The sequence below is a fragment of the Peromyscus californicus genome, unplaced genomic scaffold (genome assembly GCF_007827085.1).
Source record: "Peromyscus californicus insignis strain IS unplaced genomic scaffold, ASM782708v3 Scaffold_24__1_contigs__length_46423439, whole genome shotgun sequence".
Lineage (NCBI taxonomy): Eukaryota > Metazoa > Chordata > Mammalia > Rodentia > Cricetidae > Peromyscus > Peromyscus californicus.
In genome coordinates this window covers 18,645,577-18,669,187 of record NW_026294535.1, presented here as the reverse complement: position 1 = coordinate 18,669,187, position 23,611 = coordinate 18,645,577, and the positions used below count along the sequence as shown (strand labels likewise).

The 23,611-nt window shown below is 36.6% G+C and overlaps 1 protein-coding gene across 3 annotated transcripts in view; it reads left to right on the top strand.

Moving 5' to 3' along the window:
- The window catches only part of Tmtc3 (transmembrane O-mannosyltransferase targeting cadherins 3), a 58,055-nt gene extending 37,995 nt beyond the window's left edge, over positions 1 to 20,060 (top strand). For all 3 annotated transcript variants that reach the window (XM_052753220.1, XM_052753219.1, XM_052753221.1), the window contains 5 exons: positions 4,109 to 4,220; positions 11,268 to 11,371; positions 12,392 to 12,561; positions 13,840 to 14,066; positions 15,932 to 20,060. In XM_052753220.1, the coding sequence (XP_052609180.1) occupies positions 4,109 to 4,220; positions 11,268 to 11,371; positions 12,392 to 12,561; positions 13,840 to 14,066; positions 15,932 to 16,746 (1,428 nt within the window). In that variant the 3' untranslated portion in view covers positions 16,747 to 20,060. The remainder of the gene's footprint in view (positions 1 to 4,108; positions 4,221 to 11,267; positions 11,372 to 12,391; positions 12,562 to 13,839; positions 14,067 to 15,931) is intronic.
- Positions 20,061 to 23,611: the final 3,551 nt, after the last annotated feature.

The window sequence follows — 23,611 nt, the reverse complement described above, 5'->3', positions numbered from 1 at the left end:
CATTCAGTGTCTTAATAGCATGGTAGTATAGGATATGACAGCTCACAGTTCATTGGTGGCTTTGTTAGTGTTAATGGTATATAGAATAATGAGAGTTCTAAAATCAATGCATTATTAGTTCAGTGAGATGAAATATATAACACAAGTGTCACCCTGCTGTGTGAAGGAGTGTACTGGTTCAGCGCTGTTAGTAACAGAGTGAGTAGACAGAATTTTATTTAAAAATGGAATTTTTCCCCCAAGCTTTTGTTCTCTCTTATCCTTTCCAAATCTCTAAACTCATATTTTCTTTTGACTATTTCTTTTTCTTAATTGTATATATGTGCAGATGTCTGTGTGTGGGTATGTGCATGTGAGTTCAGGTGCTCACTGAGGCCAGAGGTGTTGAATTTCCCTGAAGCAGCCTGATCTGAGTAGTAGAAAGCAAACTCAAGTCCTCTGTGAGCACAGTCCATGCTTTAAACTGCTGAGCCATTCCTCCAGCCCCTCCTTTTGACATCTTCTTTATTTCCATTACTTAGCTTTATTGAATCATCTGCTTCATGAGCTATCTTTATATAACATCTACTTAAGATTGGATGATTGAAGTGAAATCCTAATTTGTCTTATCAATTAAAACCCGGAGTCAGATATCAGGCTAACAACCTGAAAGATCAGAGAAGCAGAGCAGCAGCCACTAGAGACTTCTTACCTCTATGAATCCTCAGACTGAACGGGGCCTAGAACCTGTCTCTACCCACCTTATATTCCTGTCTCCACCTCCAAATTGTGCTGGGATTAAAGATGTGAGCCCCCCAAGTACTGGGATCAAAGGTGTGAGCAACCACCCCCTGGCCTCTTAATTTTGTCTAAACAAAAAGCAAAGAAAAACTGTATACAATAAGTACAATAAACACATATAAATATATACCGGCAATAATTACATTAGCAATATCTAATCAATTAGCATTTGACAAATTCAGAGAAAATATTCTATTATCTGTCCTATCTTGTTGAGTCCAAAGTGTTGTACCTAGTTAACTTTCTATCCTAACTTGCATTACCAACCCAAACTTTCTTTTGATGTCTCTCAACCTTATACACTTTACACCTCTTTTGTGCGTGTCTTTTCTGAATTTGTAAAAAGGGAAAACTATAACTATAAAGTCTTCAACTCCATCAGAGACCTGAGAAGGATATATTACCTGAGTGAACAGGAAGTGTAAAGCAAACAACTTCCGAAAATAAGAAATGAAACAGCTGGCTGCCTGGACAGTCACCCAAGATTCCTCTGCAGTGTTGGGGCCTCCATCTTCGACCTACAGGCCTAGAATATTGACAGACTTATCTGTGAAGCAGGATTTTCGAGGGACTGTCCCACCTTGTTTTGGCAAAGTTCTGCAGTCACTTTCTTTTCTGTCCTGCTTGTCCATTTTGGACAGAATACTGTCAGCAGTTGAGGCAAGGGCAGTTTCTTGCCCAATTTTTAACTTTTGCCACAAAGAAAGTAACATATGGAGTTTCTTCAATGCCCATCATCTTCTTTGAAGTAGATTGGTGCTGCCAGGAGCAGACATGTCTCATTGTCATTAAAAATGAAAGAGAGACAGACAGACAGAGAGAGACATACACACAGAGGGGGGGTAGGGAGGGAGGGAGGGAGGGAAGGCATCTTATGTTATTAAGAGATATTAAATGCCATATTCTGTAGATCTCTGAAGTGTTTGAAGACCACCTGTCTATCTAAAATATATCTCTGTTTGACCTTGAAAACACACCTAACATGACTACAAATTTGATTGAAATAGGTGACTAACTACTACTAACCTGCATTTCTTTATTATTCTAAATAGTTTGTAATAATAATTTTCAAGGACTTGAAATTTACATTACATTGTTAGATGAGCTGTGTAGGTACAATGCCTTGAGCAAGAGTAGCAATGTATGTACAGTATGTTCTAACCAAAATAAACTTAAATTTGTATCAATATACAAAAATCCATATCAATGTAAAATATTTAAAGCTAGTAGTTGCTTTTTTGGTTTAAAGTAGATTCAATAATCTACCTTTTTATCCTATCATTTCTGTAACATATATACAGTATAACAAAAATAATCTCAAATTTGTATCAATGTACAAAAATCCAAGCCAGTGTAAAATATTTAAAACTAATAGTTGCTGTTTTTGGTCTAAAAGTAGATTCAGTCCTCTACCTTTTTATCCTATTTCTATCCCCCTTGTTCTTTTTAGAACAACATCTCTGAATCTAATCTCCTTTGTTCAGCTTTTTCCTGACCATTACCAATAATAACTTGTAACCAGCCCCCCTAAATGATGAGAAATATCCATCACCTACTGAACGACCAAAAACCACCCACCCTATCTCTTAGGAATCTGGGCATCCTGTTCTTAAAATTACTTTGTCCTGTCTGGAGGTGGCAGCATCTTTAGGGGACTCTGAAAATATGGGATAATTGTCAAGTCCAGGAAGAGCCAACTGTGGTGATATATTGCTTACTCTAATAAACTTGCCTGAGGGTCAGAGAAGCAGAATAGCCAGCCACTAGTTTTTAACTCTACGGAATCCTCAGCCTAAAGAGAGTGAGTTCCTGTTTCCTCATGCCTTATATACCTTTCTCTGCCCTGCCATATTACTTTCTGGGATTAAAGGCGTTTGTGCTTACCAAGCAAACACATGAGATCTCAAGTGCTGGGATTAAAGGTGTGTGCCAACACTGCCTGGCTCTGTTTCTAATCTAATGGCTGGCTCTGTCCTCTGATTCTCAGGCAAGTTTATTAGGGTACACAATATATCACCACATTTCAGACAAGTTTATTAAGGTACACAGCATATCACCACAACTAACTGTATCATTGTTGTCCAGTATCTGTGTAATGGGAAAATGAAGGGCTTGTCTCAAGTCCTGGCTAGAGTAGTCTGTGCAGCTGGACCATCTCTGCTAGCCACCTTGAAGTTGTCCTGAGAAGTTTGTAGTCCAAAGCCAATCTTTAGGTACTGTTTGTCAGCTTAGTGGCATTACCATAGTCCAGGTAGAATCATCATTGAGGGGCCCCATCATCTTTTTGGAGACTTTAGAGATTGCTGTTAGGAAAGTTTATTGTTCACTGTAGAAAACTTAAACATCATTAATATCAAAACAGAAAGTTTAAATTTTAAGATAGTACTATACCTAACCAGATGAAGTGTGATCCTGACTAGTCTTATCAATGAAAACCAAGAGTCAAATATCAGGGTAATAATCTGAAAGATCAGAGAAGCAGAGAAGCAGCCACTAGACACTTCTTACCTCTACAGATCTTAAGACCAAATGGGACCAAGATCCTATCTTCACCTGCCTTATATTCCTGTCTCTGTCTCCTGATTGTGCTGGAATTGAAGGTGTGAGCCAGCACTGCCTGGCCTCTATGGCTAGCTAGTGGCTGGCTCCGCACTCTGATCTCCATGCAAGCTTCATTTGTCAGAACACAAAATATCGCACAGCAGATGATCCTTCTTGTATCGTGCAGTTTTACTTCCCTCCTAACTGTGTAGGTAATTGAAGCATCATTGCCATATTAAATCCATAACTTTTGTATATTAATGGCATCCCATAATTATTAGGAATTTTGTCTGCATTTATTCTCAGGACGCTAAATAAAGCCTACAATTCCAATCACTGCAGCTACTTTGGCTATGTATCATGTTTTACCCATCTGTGAGCTTGAAACATACACATGGATTTCACAACTTTAATCTCAGCATTTCTATTTCCATAGTAAACTATGTAAATAGCTTTAAACATGTCCAACCAAAATATATTCTTATATTCTAGTACCTTCTCTCCTAAACAGAATACAAATACTACTGCAGTAGTTTTCAAACAGGATTGTGCTCTAGTCAAATAAAACTTTGGGAACATTTCTGAAACATAAACGAAATCAAAGTGATGTTGTTTTATGATACGTTAGAGGAAAGTGGACTTTGTCTTATTTTCGGAGTATTTCCATAAAACATTTCCTTTCCCAATAGTCAACCAAACAAAGGTCTATGAGCTGGAGGTTTTTGGATTGTTGGTAGTGGTGCTATTTTTCTGATTATAGCTCATTATGTTTTTACTTGTGTTTAAGGTGAATAAAAACAATGCCAAATTATGGAATAATGTGGGTCATGCTCTGGAAAATGAGAAGAACTTTGAGAGAGCTTTGAAATACTTCTTGCAGGCTACCTATGTTCAGCCAGGTAAACACTGTTTACTAAATTACTAAAGTGACGAATAGCTTCTTTCCTAAGGCTTTAATAAAATTGTAGTTGTTAGATGGCACTAATGTGCACAGTAGGTGGAGTGAGGGCACACGGTTGATTCAGCTGAGTTCAAGGGGGTAGAGGAAGAATTATTGAAGACACCATAGGAAAAAATGAACGGGTGTTGTGACTAATGCTGTGGTGATAGGCCAGAGAAGATGTCAGAATGACAGCGTCGTTTCTTTGGGAGAAACAAGGCGGAGGTCAAGTGTATCCATGTAGCTGAGAAAAGTAATGGTGCATTGTGGGAAGATAGGCCGGATCTGGTGTACAGGCTGCATTACTTGTAGGACCTAGAATAAATTGTGGTCACTAAGAAGGCACAGTGTAGACCGTGGATGGGAGGTGAGTCAGTGAGTCAGTAATCTGTAGTAACCTGAAGTCGCCTTCTGTTGGCTTCTGTTTCGTCAGTGCAAAAGTACAGTCACTAGTAGACAGCAAAGGAAAGGACTGTTTGAGATGTATGAACAGGGAGAATGCAAAATGGTCCTGTAAGACAGTGCTTCGCAAACTTCAGTGTGCATATCAGTCTCCTAGAGATCTTGTTCTAGTGATATTCTGGTGCAGATATAGGTATAACCTTGAATTGTACATTTCTTGTAAGCTCTCATATGATTTATCCACATGAAGCAGAGGAAGGCAGCTAGAAAAACATTACAGTTGCCAAGCAGCATTAGCACCCTGCTTGAGATTAGTAATAACTGAAAAGTCAATCTGTTGATATAGTTAAATGTTTTTCTCCCCTTACTTTCCAGCTAAGGTGATGATCTTGAGGCATGAATTACTCTGTTAATAAGAATTAGAATTTTTTTTCAGATGTGTTTTACTAAGGAAGAAAAGGCTAAGGGATCAATGTTTATAATCTAAATTGATTCCAAAGGGATGGGAGAAAAGTGCCGAGATCAGATCTATCTGAAGAAATGTTGGTATCTGAGTAGCATATAACTGGAGTAGTGGTTTTTTTAAGAAGAGTGCTACTGACATTTCAAGTTTGCAGAATTATTTTACTAAAGGTTGCATCCAACTACTGATACCACCAGATACCAACATTCGATTCTATTCAAAGACAAATGGAACGATCCCCATATTCTAACTATCCCATGAATTGGGCACAGTGTTAGAAAATACCATGTGTATGCCAAGTATAGTGTCACACTCCTTTAACACCAGCACTTGGGAGGCAGAGATAAGTGGATCTCTAAGTTCAGTGCCAGCCTGGTCTACATAGTAAGTTCCAGGATGGACAGGGCTTTGTAGAGAAAGGGCTGCCTCTCTGTCTCTCTCTGTCTCTCTGTCTCTGTCTCTGTCTCTCTGTCTCTGTCTCTCTGTCTGTCTGTCTCTCTCTCTCTCTCACACACACACACACACACAAAAAAAAAAAAACCCTAAAAGAAAAAATAGTTGCATGTATATAGATTGTTGAAATTAAAGAATTTTGACAGTTGTAATGTTAGAGAGAGCCCAAGAGCTCCAGGATATTTGACTCTCTGAGTCCTACTGCTAGGGGCCCCACAAACAGACCAAGCTACACAACTGTCACCCACATTGCAGAGGACCTAGGTCGGTCCCATGCAGGCTCCCTAGCTGTTGGTCTAGAGTCCCTGAGCTCCCACTAGTTCAGGTCAGCTGTCAGAGTCAAATATTGGTAGCTGTAAAAATAGATTAGATAAGCAGTTTAATAGTCATCAGAGTTGAGAGATACTTTTAAAAGGACTCACAATTGTCTGGAATTAAAAACTGGCATTCATGATAATACCCACTCTTCCTCCAGGCCCAGTGTTACAAAGAATAAGAAAAGGTCATAGTCACCACAGAAAGAGGTACAGAGCAACTATGTCATTAAGACAGAGGGACAGCAATGAAAGAGATATCTTGATAGAGGGAGGCATTGTGGTGTTAGGGAGAACCCTGGTACCAGGGAAAATCACAGAAATCCACAAGGATGACCCAAGCTAAAACTCCGAGCAATAGTGGAGAGGGTGCCTGGACTGGCCTTCTCCTGTAATCAGTGGTAACTACCCTAACTGTCATCAGAGAGCCTTCATCCTGTGACTGCTGGAAGCAGATGCAGAGATCCACAGCCAGGCATTGGGCCGAGCTCCAGAAGTTGAAGAGAGGGAGGAGAGATTGTAGGAGCAAAGTGGGTCAGGATCATAATGGGGGAAACCACAGAGACAGCTGACCTGAGCATGTGGGAGCTCATGGACTCTGAACCAACATCTAGGGAGCCTGCGTGGGACTAACCTAGGCCCTCTGCATGTGGGTGACAGTTGTGTGGCTTGGTCTGTTTTGGGGGCCCCTAGCAGTGGGACCAGGATCTGTCCCTGGCACATGAGCTGGCTTTTTGGAACCTATTCCCTATGGTGGGCTGCCTTGCTCAGCCCTGATGCAGGGGGGAGGAGCTTAGTCCTGCCTTAACTTGATATGCCATGCTTTGTTGACTCATGGCAGGCCTTACCCTTCCTGAGGAGTGGATTGCGAGGGGAGTAGAAAGGAAGTGGGAGGGTTAAGAACAGGTAAAGAAGAGGGAGGGGAAACTGGTTGGTTTAAAAAAAAAAAGACAATTTTGATAGAAAGGGGTATAGAAATATAACTTGCTATTCTATCTTCCTTGACTTTTCATGTAGGCTAGTTTTTCTTGGAAGATGGGGTATGTGTCCTATATCTCCTCTTTGATGTGTGTATCTTGAGCATAGAATGTTTTCTGTTCCCATCTGTCTTCTACCATACATACTTCTGTTACTTGTCTTTTATAACCTGTTTCCTATGGCCTCTTTTCAAACATCTTCTCTTCTAGCTAAGCCAAAGCACTTATTTGTAGACCCCGTAAATTTCTTTCGTATCTTTTCTGCAAGATACACACACACACTTATTTTGTGTGTTATATTTACTAACTTAATTCTTAATTTGTTTGCAATACTGGTTTGTTGAAAATGTGAAGCTTCCTTGTAGCAACATAAACATCTGATTCATGTTTTACACTGGCAAAATTCATTAAATGTAGTAATTCTAATTCATTTCTTATTAAAGTCTTAGATTTTCATTCTGGAATTTTATCTTTTTAAAAATTTGTTGCATTGCGTGTGTGTGTGTGTGTGTATATGTGTGTGTGTGTGTGTGTGTGTGTGTGTGTGTGTGTGTGTGTGTGTGTGTATGTGTGTGTGTATGTATGCATGTGCTTGTGGCAATCTGTGTATGTGTGTGTGTACACATGTGCTAGTGGCAGTGTGTGTGTGTGTGTGTGTATGCATGTACTTGTAGCGGTCACAAGACAACTAGGAGAGTCAGTTCTGTCCTTCGGTCTAGCCCAAGGGAAAGAATTCAGGTTGCCAGGCTTGGTGCCTTTACAAATGAGCCATCTTGCCAGCTCAAGTTATCACCTTTATACCCAACACTTAAGCCTCCTCACTTTTGTCTTTCTCACTTCTGTGTTGGGGTAGTGATTTCTGTTTCAGCAATTTTGTAAAGACTAAATCAAGTGCATATGTGAAATATATTTTCCAGTGATCAGTTTATGTGAATGGTGTCGTGTATTACAGAATGTTGCATGTGTAAGCACTCAGTCTTAAGTAATTGCCCCCTCAGTTTTCACTTATTTCTGTTTTAAGCATATATCCTGTATATAGCTCGAGTATGACTTCACCATCAACATGTTCAGAAGTAGGTTTTAATAAGCCATAGACTGGGAAGATAGAGGGTCCACATCATTCTGGTTTCTTTTGGATAAGCACATAGACTGGAAACACTGAATACAACATTTATGATGTGCCTTCTGACTTCTTCCTATGTGGCTATGTTCATAGTCACTTGGCAGGGAGAATACCATGTTCTTGTATGACATTACTAGATATTGCCAAAAGTAACAGAATGACCAAGGTAAGCTGGACGAGGCAATTGTTTGGTGGTTAAAAGCTTAGACTCTGAAACCTCTTATGGTGCCATGGCCCTACACTGTCAGCACTTAGGACACGAGGACAGAGAGATAAGAATCTGAGGCTGTCAGGTCAGGAGAGGCCTCAGCAGATTAAGGTACTTGTCTGTTAAATATTCTTTTTTATTCTTTTTTTTAAGAAATGAGCTGTCTTTTAAAAAAAAAAATGCTTAGAACCTGGTCTCAAATAGACCTTATATTAAAATGAGTTCAATCACAAATTTTCTAGGTATCACATTTTGAAAAGTAATCAACTCTCTTTTTGTATGGATTAAATGCTCATTATAAAAGCCTTAGGCCAGTGTCTAGCCCATCATAATATAGTAGGTAAGGGTAAGCTATATTAACAAATACGTTATTTTCAATGCAACTAGGAAACAAGGAGTTAATTTAACGGTGTGGGATACAGTGAATATTCATGCTTCTATTACTGTATTGAATACTGAGATAATCAGCATAAAAGAAGACAAGGAAAGTTTTAGGTGACTTGATCAATTGCTCTGAGCCTTTGGGAAGACAGTACTTATTATACAGTAGAAGAGGTTGCTCACCTTATGACAACCAGGAAGCAAAGAGGAACAGAAAAGGACCTGAGTTCAAGCATTCCCTTCTTGGCATCCCTGCACTGCCCTGACTTCTTCCACTAGTTCTCTCTTCAATGTCCCACCACTTCCCAAGAGCAGACAGCCTGTATCCATGACCTTTGGCCGACAGTCCAGACCCTGTGTACACCAGGGAGGAGGGCTGAAAGGAGAATGATACAGACGGCTCCAAGAGTGTGCTCATCACCTGTATGTTGAAACATAACCCTGTGTCAGGTGCTGCTTGAGCTGCTAGAACCCAGCACTGAGTAGAGCAATTTTACTGTTGCCCGAGGCTCCCCTGGGAAATGTAGTTGAGAATTTGTTCTATTCTTTCTGACATTTGATCATTTTCGTTGGTCATATAAACTGACAACAAACAAATAACAGGAAAAATGCAAGTTTTGTTACATGCCTAAGGATGGGAGTCATAATATAGTATGAGCTTCAACAATGACTGAGCCTTATATAGGTGTAACTACAGAATAAGGGTTGGAGCTTTGTGTGAGAGGGGAGCCATGCGTAGTGTGCAAGGCTGTCTGCTAATGAAGTTCCTGAGGAACAACCATTTGAGATTTTCATTGTCTATGCCAGATGTCAGACCCCTAATTTCTTCCTATTTGGAAAGAATATCCCTAGGCAAGTAGAAGGATATCAGGAAACTCTTATCTCTGCTTTTTGCTTAACTAATATAAATAGGAATAAATTAATTTTTTAGGGTCCTTGGTTGCTTTGATTAGCCAACTCAAAATATTCCAAAGAAATATATTTGCTGTAAGGTATAAAAGATATGTTTAAAAAAATACATATAAATGCACAACAAAAATATGTGAGTGTGTATTCATGTATTTTTAAATACTTAAAATGTATAGTTAAAATATAAAAGTAAAAAGCATAAAAGTTAGAATTAATAGCTAGAGAATGGCCCTTGAATTAAAACTCCTTGTAAGTATAAATCATTGAAGGTAATTATGAGGATCACAGGCTGTACATAGAATAGTTTTTAAAAAAAAAAGATGATTTAGAAATCTGAAAGTTTTCATACCCATAAGACCATTACCACCAAGATAATTAAAATATCCAACCATCTCCAAATCTTTCATCTTTTTATAATCCTTTCCACCAAATAAAATAGAATTGCTTTCAAGTACTATATATTTCTTTTCTTTTTCTAAGATTGTATATAGAAAAAATCATCCTCTATGGACTCATTTTTCTGTATTTCTTGCTGTGTATAATTATTTTGATACTCATCAATGTTGTTCGTGAATTTTAAAAAATACTTTAGTTTGGCTGAGTGGCACTTCTTCATGTGGATATACCACTTTGGCCATCCATTTATATATTCACGGACTGTTGGATTATTTGCACTTCAGGGCTACTAGAAACAAAATTATGAGGAACATCTAGTTCTCAAAACTTACTCCTCTGCCAGTTTTTATGCAGTTTCACTCAGTTGAAACATAATGAGCATCACCCAGCAAGCTCTTAGGACTGGTGCTCTCCTTCTAGGGGAATGCCCAAGATACATATGCTTGGCCCCTCCCTATGTGTCCTGGAGTTGCACTCAGAGAACTACTGTTCCACAATTGCAAGATCATCAGTGTTTCAGGCAAGTGGAAATCATAACTGAAACCCAGTCATATCTGTTAGATATTGATGTTGAGTAAAAACGGTCTGATTTAAGATCCTCTCAACTTTATTCAAAACCTTTGAAATAATTATTAGACTTAGGTCTTTTTTAAATTATTGTGTAATTAGTCCTCATCTTTCTTAAAGATGCATATTTATTTACCCCCTAAATAAATTTACTGTTCATTTTATTTTCCATATCAGGAAATGAGATAGAAATCTCGACATTCTGGTATTAACTTTAAATTTTCTTTAAGTTACATAAGACTGTATCATGATTTAAAAAGAATGACCACAACATCTTACATCAACCTACACCAACCTGACATTCTACTCTGATCACATTCACAAAATTGTCTCTTAATTACAGGTTTTTCCATTTCTTAGCTGTAATTCTACCATGATGTATATTTGTTAGTTAAACCCATGTCCTAATTATAGGAATTCCCATAATCATTTTCACTTGTAGAGTTGGACTGCATTTTTTAGTGAATTTCAGAATTGTAAGATTAAGGAAATAGAAACAAATTGTCTGTAGTATGATGTAGTAGAACATATAGTGAAGATAGTCCATTGTCTTTGTCTCTCTTCCTCAACCTTCAAAGATGCACTCTGGATTCCCATGTTTCATGCACTTTGTGTCCTTCGAGGGTCTCAGTCATTTTGTACTGTTCATGAGTCATGGCCATTCTAAATTATACCAAGTTGTTTTCGAACTTCACAGAAAGCAGGGCCAGTCCGCTCTCACATTCCTTATTTGCTTCTCAGAACCTGCCTTCTCAATGGTGACAATGAAAAATGCCTAGTATATTTGACAAGAAATGTTTTGTTTTGCTTTAGATGATATTGGTGCCCACATGAACGTAGGAAGAACTTACAAAAATTTAAACAGAACTAGAGAAGCAGAAGAATCTTATATGTTGGCTAAATCACTAATGCCTCAAGTAAGTAGCCTTATTTACTGTGTCATGTCCATAGGAGTAAGAATTACCTAAACAGAAAAATTTTACTAAAAATGATACTAAACTATAGTATAACCCCCAGGCTGTTCCTGACTAGAGGTAACTTCTTGCTCAATTGATTTTTTAAAAATGCTTGGTATAGTTCACATGTAAATGCTGAGTCTTAGAACATAAATATCTGATGCTGATTATAAGTTGCCGTCAATGACCAAATGAAGAGAATTTGACTTATGTACTTTAAACAGTAAGTCCAGCATTACTCTTCTCCGAGAAATTCAGACAAGTGGTTAAACAGCAGCCAGGCTTGCCTCTGCTGCTTTGTTGTGCTGATCAGTTGTTGCAATAATACAGGTATAACGTCATTGAATATGTAGTACCAAAGATCCATATTTATATTCCGTGTAATACCTGAATTTCAGTTAGAGCATTGTATTTTTCAACTTTACAGAACAAGTGAGGTTTGAGCATGACTCTAAAATAAAACTAGCTGCCCTACTGTTGCAGCCAAGAAATAACTTTCCTGATAGCATTAGAGCTAACAGAGTTGGACTGAAATGGGTTTTTATCTTGTGTTGGAGACTGCAAGACCTTGACCTGTAAAAGTTCTGGTTTATCTGACTTAATACGAAGAGAAGTGTAAACAGAAAGCCAGAAAAATTCATAACGGGCATGAATGAAAACAATATAAATCTCCAGTGTCAAAACTATATTTATATTTTCAGGTGCTTCTAAGTGCTTTTCTTTTTTTTTTTTTTTTTATTGGGTTCTTCTGTGTAGACAAGCTGGCCTCTTAGTTGCAGAACTCCATTTTTGCCTCTCTAGTGCTGGGATTAAAGGCATGTGCAACAATGCCCTGCTTGCTTTTCGTATTTTTTATGATTTATTTTGTTATATATCAGCAAAACCTTAGGTTCTATGTTACTTGAAATGAGCCACTAGGAAAACTTAGTTATTTTTATTTGGTACTGTACGATTATACAAACATGTTTTTCTCCTAAACAGATTATTCCTGGTAAAAAATATGCAGCCAGAATTGCCCCAAATCACTTAAATGTTTATATCAATCTGGCCAACCTCATCCGAGCAAATGAGTCCCGCCTGGAGGAAGCCGACCAGCTGTACCGACAGGCAATAAGCATGAGGCCGGACTTCAAGCAGGCTTACATTAGCAGGTATCCTGATTGACCTTAGAATTACCACTGTAAACTGAAGCTCTAGCTGCATGGGTGTTTCAACAAAATTACCTACCACTTGAACTTAAGTAATTTGAAATTGACAAGGAAATCATTACAATAGCTAAAAGAGTCTAGAAGCAGCTCCATGTTAGATCCATTTGTGTCCTGTAAACAGTGTTAGTCAGTCTCAATCAGCCTCTCTGTCTCTGTCACCTTTGCCACAAAGCAGACTTCTTGGTTGACAGTAAAGAAAAAAAAAAGGTCTGACATCATGTTAATATTTTTGTATATTCTCATATAAAAATGTTATCACTTTTATACTCAAGAGACATTGCACGTTAAACTTTTTTTATGTACTGAACATGAAGCTCATAATTTATAGCATTGTTTCCCTGAGGAAAGTATATTCTGAATTTAACTTTTTGAGGCTAAAAGATTAAAATCTATTCCTAAACTGGATATTGGGTTGTTTTGTTTTTTTTTTTTCCATATCCAGTCCTCAGTTATTTCATAAAGACTCTCAATAATCTCTGCATTAAAATAATAACCTTGGTCTCATGCCCAGAAGTTGCTGTATTCATCTTAGTAAAAGTAACTTCACAAATTTTAAGCAAAATGACGTTAAGTTCTCAAACTCAAATGGAACCATGCTGGACGGATAGATTTTAAGCTGGTCATTCTAGTGTGTTCCTAAGCTTCCAGCAGGTGGCACACGTGCTCTCCGGTCAACCATTGGGAAATTCCTTTTTGTCTTTCTTGTTTTTGAATAGTCATTTATAAGAATACTTTGAAGGAGACAAAGCTAATATACAAAGAGAGAGTTCACATTTCTGTAGTCTCTGCTAATTTGGACATTTGCACCAGATGTAAAGACCCAAAATTCCCAGTAACAAGCATATTTTTTTCCAGTGTTCCAATGTCATCATCTGATTCACTGATCTGCCACTGTCATAGCTTCTGTGATGTCATGCAGTCAGTTGTCTCCTCTAAGATTCGCCCAAGAACACATTTTCTGTCACCCTTTCCTGATTACTTCTCTACAATTATCATCCAAAGTCAGATATGCAGGTTTTTTTATAATACTTGGAAATATATAAGAGTTCAGATTTGAGGCTAATTTCACAAAGCGATTTTTAAGAGACTTTTTAAGAATGTAAGGTGAAAGAAGAAAATAAAGCCATTGTGTGGGAAGACTTACGTCCAGTCTAAAGTGGTGTTTATGAAGAAGTGGCTAGTAAGACTGTAAGGTAAGCCCTGTCTGTTTCCTTCCCACAGGGGAGAGTTGCTCTTAAAAATGAATAAGCCTCTCAAAGCCAAGGAGGCATATCTGAAAGCCCTAGAGCTGGACAGAAATAATGCAGATCTGTGGTACAACTTGGCAATTGTTTCGATTGAACTTAAAGAACCAAATGAAGCGCTGAAGAACTTTAATCGGGCTTTGGAACTAAATCCCAAACATAAGCTAGCGTTATTCAATTCTGCTATTTTAATGCAGGAATCAGGTAAGTTTCCAGAAAATAGGTCTATGTTGAGCCAATTAGAATATTGCAAAACCCATAACAAACACTTTTTGGAAGGGCTGCTTATAACAAAATTGTGTACGTAAGACAACTTGTAATAATATTTAAAGTATCTGACATAAAGCTCTTTCAGGTAACACAAACAGGCATATGTGACTGTATTACATGCTCATTTTTCTAGAGTGTTAAAACTTTTCAGATACTCTAGCAACCAGTACTTAACTAGTATATAAACATAATAAAACTTCTTGTATAATAAGTATAAAGTCCAAATAGTGCAGCAGTTGTGGAGGGAAATTTTGTAACTGTGTTTGAGGATCCCAGGGCATTATCATATTTTTAATCTCATGTTACTTTACTTTTACTTACAAGAAAATTCTTTGTGTATCTTTATCTTAGTTAGGGTTTCAATTGCTGTGAAGAGACACCATGACCACAGCAACTTCTATAAAGAAAACATTTAATTTGGTAGCTTACAGCTTCAGAGGCTTAGTCCATTATTATCATGGCAGGAAACATGGTGCCATGCAGGCAAACATGGTGCTGAAGAGTCCTACGTCTTGATCTGCAGGCAACAGGGAGTAAAATTGTGACATGGCATAGCATGAGCATAGGAGACCTCAAAGCCCACCCACAAAGTGACAGACACACTTCCTAATAGTTCCACTCCCTTCAGGGCCGTTTTCTTTCAAACCATAATCTTTAAATAGATCTTTAAATTTGTTTTTTAAATATTATTTTAATTTCCTATAATTTAGTAAACTAAGATCAATCACAGTAAATCTGTGTCTTTGAACCATAGTTAATCTAGGAATATTTTCCTGCATAAGACAGCATAAATGATTTATAATATTAATTTTTATGTTGAAAATATCTCCTTTATGTCTACTTATGTGTTGAATATATTTCTTTAAACTTTTGCAGAAGTAAAAGAAACACAAAATTAGAAATATCTTATAACTTAAGTGGACTTTGCTTTCCCAAATCTTGTATTTGATAGGCTAGAGAATGAGGCCAAAAAGACCTAATGAGTACCCCAAATTCATATAGCTAATGGATAGGAACTTATCTAAGAGCTGAGCCTTTTGATTTATTTTCATAATTTCTTCATTAATCATAGTCAATTAAAACAATATAAAGAGGTCTTTATGGTTGATATTTTAAAGGTACAAATCTAAAAACTAGTAGTTTTAGAACCTTAATTATGAGGATTGCTTATTATCCAACACAAGTTCTCATCTAAATGTATGAAGAACTTTTAAAAATTCTACTAAAAATTATGTTGGTATTTGATTTTCAAAACCTCATTTTATAGTTTTATACTTAATAGTGTATTTTTACCATGAAGCTTCCTAAATTTTTTGAGCTCACACACCAAAAACTCCAACTTGGAAATTTATAGTTATTGTAATATTTGCTGAGCTTTTTATATATAGTGTATATGTACATGTACATACACACCCTGTAATTCTTAGAAAATTCAGTAAATTAACCAAGAGAAATTAAAGAACTTGTTTGGTGTATAAACTCAAAATACTAACAGAACTGTGCTTGAATACACATCTTTGAAAATCCTATGTCTTAAACTCTTACCTATTCTTCCTGTAATGCCCTATTAGATTCCAGACTAAAGAAATTTCTCCTGGCTTCCACAGTTCTGAATGACAAGGAAACAAACTTATCACTTGAGTGTTTCAAGCTCATTATCTTTCCTATAAAGTTTGATTTCTACTTTTTTATTTACATACAGAAATAAGTTGCTTTGTTGCTGTATTTTGTAATATAACAGCACCTGAAAATGGTTGATTCACTGATAATTTATCTCCTTTAAATAAAATTACTTCTAGGTGAAGCTAAACTCAGACCTGAAGCTAGAAAACGGCTTCTAAACTACATAAATGAAGAGCCACAAGATGCTAATGGCTATTTCAACTTGGGCATGCTTGCCATGGATGACAAAAAGGATTCTGAAGCTGAGATCTGGATGAAGAAAGCCATCAAATTACAAGCTGACTTCAGAAGTGCTCTGTTTAACCTGGCTCTACTGTATTCGCAGACTGCTAAGGAGTTAAAGGCGTTGCCAATTTTAGAAGAGCTGCTCAGATACTACCCTGACCATACCAAGGGTCTCATTTTAAAAGGAGATATTCTGATGAACCAAAAGAAGGATATACCTGGAGCCAAAAAGTGCTTTGAAAAGATATTGGAAATGGATCCAAGCAATGTGCAAGGAAAGCACAACCTTTGTGTGGTGTACTTTGAAGAGAAGGACTTGCTGAAAGCTGAACGATGCCTGGTGGAAACATTGGCGTTAGCACCTCATGAGGAATATATTCAACGCCATTTGAGTATAGTCAGGGATAAAATTGCCTCTTCTGGTATTGTGGAGCAGCCAGTGTCTCCAGGTGATAAGACTTCCAGTGTGGAAGAAAGAGATGAAATCCCTTCTGAGGATGTAAAAGAAATCAGAAGTGAACCCAGACCAGAACAAATCATGAAAACAAATGATCAAAAAAACTCGAAATCCAACAAGCAATCAACAAAAAGTGCAGACAAAGAGGCCCCCCATAAAACAACAAAAGACATCAAAGAAATTGAGAAGAAAAGAGTTGCTGCTTTGAAAAGACTAGAAGAGATTGAACGTATTTTGAATGGAGAATAATACTATTCTCTATCATGGTATCAAAGTGGTATCAAAGACCTTCAGTCTATATCATGCGTTTGCTCATACTGGAAACTGAAAAATGTCAAGAATACGTACTGTTTTTTTCAGAAACTAAGATCCTCTACATGGGGTCAAAACAAGATTTTCATTGGAGACGTATCTGCCCCATGATATATGTTTTATAAGATATGGCACAAATTTGGTGACTACAGGAGAAATCTTAAATGCCAGGTGACAAACTTGAAACTTTTATTAGAGAAAGAAAAGGGTGTGGGATTTTTTTTTGAGGTGGGGGAACAGGAGTGGATGGGCTATCAGATCCATCTACTAATCTGAATTGAAATAATATGGGATATCAAGGAGGAACCTTTGGAGATTAGTCCAGTATGTCCTGGGTTTTGTGAATTCTCATTTATGAGCTCTCCTCTCCTTTTTTTTTGTTTAAACTCTTGGATCCAGCAATGGATTGATATTCATTGAAGCCATTCTTTTTTCTTCAGTAATTCTTCTCTTAAACCAAGGGACATTGTACTACAAGTGCATACTGTTTATGTGTTCTTTGAGGTTTAGAAAGAATAAATCATACATCACTCATATAACATATAAATTATGACACATTAGCTTAGGAATGCATTTACGTAACTGCGTACTTGTCCTTAACTTCACTCTAAAATACAGTCATTAGGCAGGTAAAGTTTTATGCATATTCCTAGTGGTGCTCACTAATACTGTATTTTCTGTTTCACACAGTATTCTAATATGAGCTACATAATCATGACTATTCATTGACTTTTGCTCTCCAAAGTGTTCTGCTTCTTGACGTATTGTCATACTGAAAAGTCCCAGTCATTCTAACTCTAAGCTTTAGAGTAATCATAGTAATCTCTTTCATTTTAGTCTCTCTGGCCTTAAATCGGTTTTCTGTGTCTCAAGTCACACCTTCATCATTCTTAGATATCTAAGCCACTACAGTCAGTCTGTTTGACTGAACACAAAACAATGTGACATTTATTTTTAAACACTAAATTCTTAATTATATTGTGGTATATATTTTATTATTTATTTTAACTACTGATCTTTCATAAAAATTGTAAACTTTTAGTTTAAATTGTTAGTTCCCTTGAGTTAACTAATCTCTAATTATATATGACTTAGAAACCATGCTTCTGTAATGTTTTCTAAGAAATCTTTTATAAATAGGTCACAAGAAACATGTTCTGCATTAAAGACCCATTCCTTTTAGTTTCCCAGAGGATCTGACATAGATTTTTTTTTTAAGATAATTTAATGCCAGCACTGATGCCAGTGGGTGTTAATTCTTGACCCAGGAGATTTTGTTAAACATCAAAGCAGTATCTCATTTCAGTTCTTAGAGTATAGCTTTGTGACTTCAGATATGAAGTGGAGAATACCTCATATACTATGACTTGAAAATGAAGTTGTTAGGCTCCATATATCTCTAGAAAAAGGTTTTGCTTGTAATCACTACAGTTAAAATTCCAAGTGGAGAACAGTCTAGTAAGTAAAGTGAAAGGAAACTTTTATGACAGCAAACAGGATAAAAGTTTGAGGACTATTTTAGTAAATTTATATAGCTAGTCGAGTGATGAGGATAAATATTAATATTACCCAGTAATTTTTATAGGAAAAAAATCCTTTTATTAGCCCTCATTATAATGTCTGCCACAAAGAAAGTACTCTTACTTGAATTTTAATTTATTTAAATCAAATCCATCTTGAGTAGCAATTATTCATTATTACCAATCAATGATACTCAGCCTCATTTCATTGTAGAATCATATGGGAACTTTCCCACCCATCCCATAACAATTAAAATGTAATTTCTAGGAAATTGAACCAGACTTCAGTTTTTCCTAAACTTTTTTGGGTGATTCTGATTTTTACTTAGAGTTAGGGCTACTGGTCTAAATTAGTTCAGGAAAGTTTCTTTATTTCTCCTGTGTTAACTTTGTAAATTAATAATGCAACCCAATTAAGTTTTGATGGCTTAAATCCCAAAAAAGAATATGTTTAAGTAGTATATTTTCCATGAAAATTAAAATAGTAAATTCTATCAAGCTTGCTTATGATTAAATTAATATTTCTCATATGCATTAAATTTTATTTAAGCTATTCAGATGAGAAAAGGTAATGGATATTCCCCCAGCTGCCTCAGAGCTGTCTTTTGAAGAAGTAGGAATGTGAACATTTTTAAGCCCAATTTACTATCCTGTGGTTTAGCACTTTGGACATCTGAATCAAGAAAACAAGACTTATCACAGGTGTGTGTGCGGATAGAAGAATAGAGTTTTAATTTCAATGTTTTACAACCCTTCTCCGCAGAAGTCCTAAGCAAAGCTTTGACAATCTTCAAGGAGCCGTGTTCCATCACTCCTTCACGACTTCTCAGAAAGTAGAGTTTAATTCTAGATTTCTCCTGTAGTTGTTTGTGTTTCCCTGTTAATATTTGCAATTGGGAATTTTCTAATTTTTCTAGTGAGTAGCCCTGCCTACCAACCCCTCGTTTTTGAGGCTGGCCCTTATAATGTTGCCCAAACAGGTCTTGAACCCAAAGGCTCAAGTGATCCTGCCCCAGCTCCTGTGGGACTGGGCCACTGGCATGCACATCTTTGCCCAGTCCCAGTGTGTGATTTTCTAAAGTCAATGACTTAGAGAGTAAAGTAACTAAATATATCACTTTGTTTAACAACTTTGTGTTTGCTGTTATGTAAGTATTTCATTTGTGAATTACACACTCCTAATAAAACCTCATGCCTTTTCTTTACATCCAAGTTCTCAACTTTATGTTATGGAATGCTTCTTCAAAGATGCTTTAATGAAAACTATTAAGAATATATAGATTTGTATGTCAATTTATACTTCAAAAATCCATATATTTGTCATATTTATTTTTTTATTTGCATGACCAAATGATATTTAAAATGAGCCCTCAAAATATCTGGTAACTATCAAAACTTAACCCATCCATATTAAGGGGTTCATTAAAAAGTAGTTCAAAATTGTATGCATTTTATATTACTGTGCTGTTTGTGTGTAGCACATTTCTAAATATGCATTATTAAATTGTTAATTTTGAAAACTTTCAACCTGATTGCCTTTTGATGTTAAAATGAAATGCAAAGTTTTGTATATAACAGGTCTGCCTACAGAATGAAATGAATGAGCTGATGTGTAATTTGTTAGAAGTTACCTTTGAAAAGTATACATTATAAAGTAATTCCTGGTAATGATATATTCTTAACTGTTGGTGACAGAAGCCAAAATAAGAAAATAAAAACACTAAACTCAAACTTGGAATTTTATATAAAGTTTACTTCTGCATCTGTTCAGGTTCAAATCCAAGTTATCACCCCAACTATCACATAGTGTAAATTGTTTACCTTGTTTCCTCAGTCTCCTTGTATGCAAATTATTCCTTCTTAAGGTTTTTTTAAAGAGTTGATATATTTATATTGCACAGAACAATTTCAGGTGCTTAGTATATAGACTTAGTTGTTAGAATAAACACAAGGCTTAAGCTGTAATGGGTAAATGCAACTTGAATATCAGTGATGTCTTAACAGCAAACAAATAGTTAGATTTAACACTAATGCTTATGCAGAGATAACCTAAAAGAAATGATACTCTGGGATAAGTTAAAATGAAAACTAAGCTTAAACTTGCACTACTGTACTACCTTGCTCATTTACTGCTAGCAGGGATATAGCAAAAGATAATTTGAAAAGGTCTCAAGGCTATATCTAAAACAAATTCTTTAAAACACACTTCATCAAAAACATTTCTGTGTTTATAATGAAGTAGATATTTCCCATCAAAAGGAATTTATGTTCTATAAGAATTTGGTGCCTTTCTAGTTCTGCTTTGAATAAAGTGGATCTCAAAAAAAATCCTTGTACTTTATCCTTTCTTAAAGACTTCAGTGATTAGAAGTTAGTCATCTGTACTTTTATCTCTTCTGTACCTTTAGTTGGGGTTATCGAAAAAGTGACTAAGCAAAACTTTTAACATGAATGAGGAGATAGATTTTGCTAGCAGTCCCAGAGATCAAAAGAGCTGATTACCTTGTGGATAACAGACAGCAGAGAACTATTTCAGTGATCAGGAGTTTCTTTGGTTACTTTCTAACAAAGAAGAAATGTCTCAGGAAGTTTTCTGGCTACAACAAGCCCACTTCTGACTATGGTGCAGATATTGCTGCATCATGGCAGGCCAGATGGCTGACCTTGGGAGAGAAACAAAGTTTCAAGTCTCCAATCCATGGATCCAGTTGTTTACTGAACACCACTTACACGGATAATCACATACACACCCTCTTCCAAACCAGTGACCAATGGGTAAATTTAAGAATGCTAAATACAAGAATTAGGAATGTATATAGTGTTAATGAGAAGCAGAAAAGGAGGGTGCTGGCCACTCTTTTGCCACAAGGACAAATGCCTGAGGAAGAACAAGAGAGAAAGGATTGATCTTGGCTTGGGATTTCTGAAGTTTCAGCCCACCATGGCAAAGTGGGCATGCCTGAGCAAAATCATTGGGGCCAGGGAGCAGTGGGAGAGAATGCTTACACATTATGGACTCTTTCATTCCCCTTTTCATCAATCCAGTATGGTCTCACCAATATTCAGGGGGCCCCATAATTATTTCCTTCAAGTAGGTAAGATTAGCCATCATAGTGCAAAGAAGGTCCAAAGAAATAAGAGAGCTTGCTGATGGTTTGTTTACTCAAAACACTGACAAAGTTTAAGATGTTAATCTGCTGAAATAAACATTAGGAATCTTAGGTTTAAGCAAGTATAACAAAAACAAAAAGTATCATTTTAAGGCAATCAGAAGAGAAGACCAGTGATGAGAGAAGGGCAAACAAAAAGACACAATATTGCAAAGATGTTAAGGAATGACTAATTAGCAAAATTACAAAGTATCTGAATCGATTAAACCTAATTACTAGAGGTTTAATTTCTCATTTTAACAATATTTACTCTTCAAATAAGTATTTGTTTAATTGGAAATATAAAGGTCCATCAGTTTGCCTATAAAATACATTTGAGGAAATAATGGTTAAAGCAGCAACATGACCAGGAAATAATGAATGAAAAGCAAGCTACTGGAACATTTTTCATGACACTAAATTTCAAGGCCACAGTGAATGAGGGAAAAGGAAACTATATTGGTTGAGTAACAAAAAGCTATCAGTGATGAATGTATGTATGCCAATCTATAATATAACTTAAAGGAAGCCACTGAATTCTTAGCTGGTAAGTTCTTTGAACATCCATAACACATCATTAGAAATCAATATCCCAAAATTGGATCTGGTACAGAGGCAAAATATTCACTGTTACAGATGGAAAAGGGGTGCACTGAAGGGCTTTTAAAAATATATATTGAAAACCTGTGAATGCAATGAGAATCACAAAGATTAGAATCCAGGTGGGAGAGGGGGCCTTCATAGAAGAGCTAATTTGGGGTACATTTTTTGCTTTGGAGCATTTTTGAGTTCTGTATAGAATACATATTTGACTCATTCTGTGCAGAAAATGTAGTGACTTGTGTTCATGGTACTAAAAGGTACTTTGCATACTACTAGAGGAGAAAGGTAAAAACCAACCCAACTCAAAACCCTCCAATCTGCAACAGTGACCTGCCTGCATTCTATGCTGGAGCAATAATGGCACAAACATGGGAGTCACCAACCAATATCTGACTGGATTTAAGGCCCACTCTATGAGATGGAACCCATCCTGACACTGCTCGTGACCAAGAACCTGAAACTAGATAGGCCATGGGCATAACTGAAAACTAAATACTATGAGTCTGCCAAAGGTACATAACAATAAAATGTCTCCTAATAACATTCTGCTGTACCCATAAATCAGTGTTTCACTCAGCCACCATCAGAGAAACTTCTTCCTATGATAGATGGGAACTAACACAGAGACCCACAACTGGACAATATACAAAGTGAGAGACTTTGGAATACTCAGTCCTAAATGGGATGTCTTCATCAATTTCCTCACCTCGGAGCTCAAGGAACTCTCTGGAAGGGAGGGAGAAAGATTGTAAGAGACACAAGGACTGATACACATATAAACTCACAGAGATTTTGGTAGCATACACAGGGCCTGCACAGGTCCAAGCCTGATGGGGTCACAACATGGAGAAGTAGATAGGAGCTCCCATCTCTAACCAAGGGGCTGCTTGTTTCTTGATAGCTGCTAGCAAAGGAAAAAATCTTTTCTTTAATGGAGTCTCACTAGATATATTAAACCATTTAAGGGCAGGCCTAATGCCCAGCAGGAGATGGCCGGCACGAAACAAACTCAATGGTAGTTTTGTAGATTTTTGTATTTTTGTATTTTTGTTTGCATATTATGGTTTCTGGTTCTGTGTCTTTATGGGGTTTTGTTTTCTATGTCTTCTGTGTATTTGTTTCCTATGCTTTTTCTTTGGATTTTTTCTTTGGTTTGTTTGTTTTATTTGCTTCTTTGTTTCTAGAGAGAGAGAGAGAAAATGAAGGCATAGAGTTTGATGAGTAGAGAGGTGGAAAGGATCTGGGAGGAGATATAGTGTATGAAAAATATATTGTATGTAAGAAAATGATTGCTATTAAAAATAAAAACTTGCTTCCGTCATAAAGGCAAAATAAGTGACCTATATAAGAGTATGGAGTCATAGGAAGAAGTGAAGGGATAGAAGTGATATGCCAATATAAAATAATTCTTGCTTTAATGAAATGTAGTATGACTACATATGCAAGAAATGTATTTTATGTGTAATTAAAATCTCATAATAGTCTAGGAAAGGATTAAAGTGCTATGGAGTTCTGTTTTCCTTAAGTGAT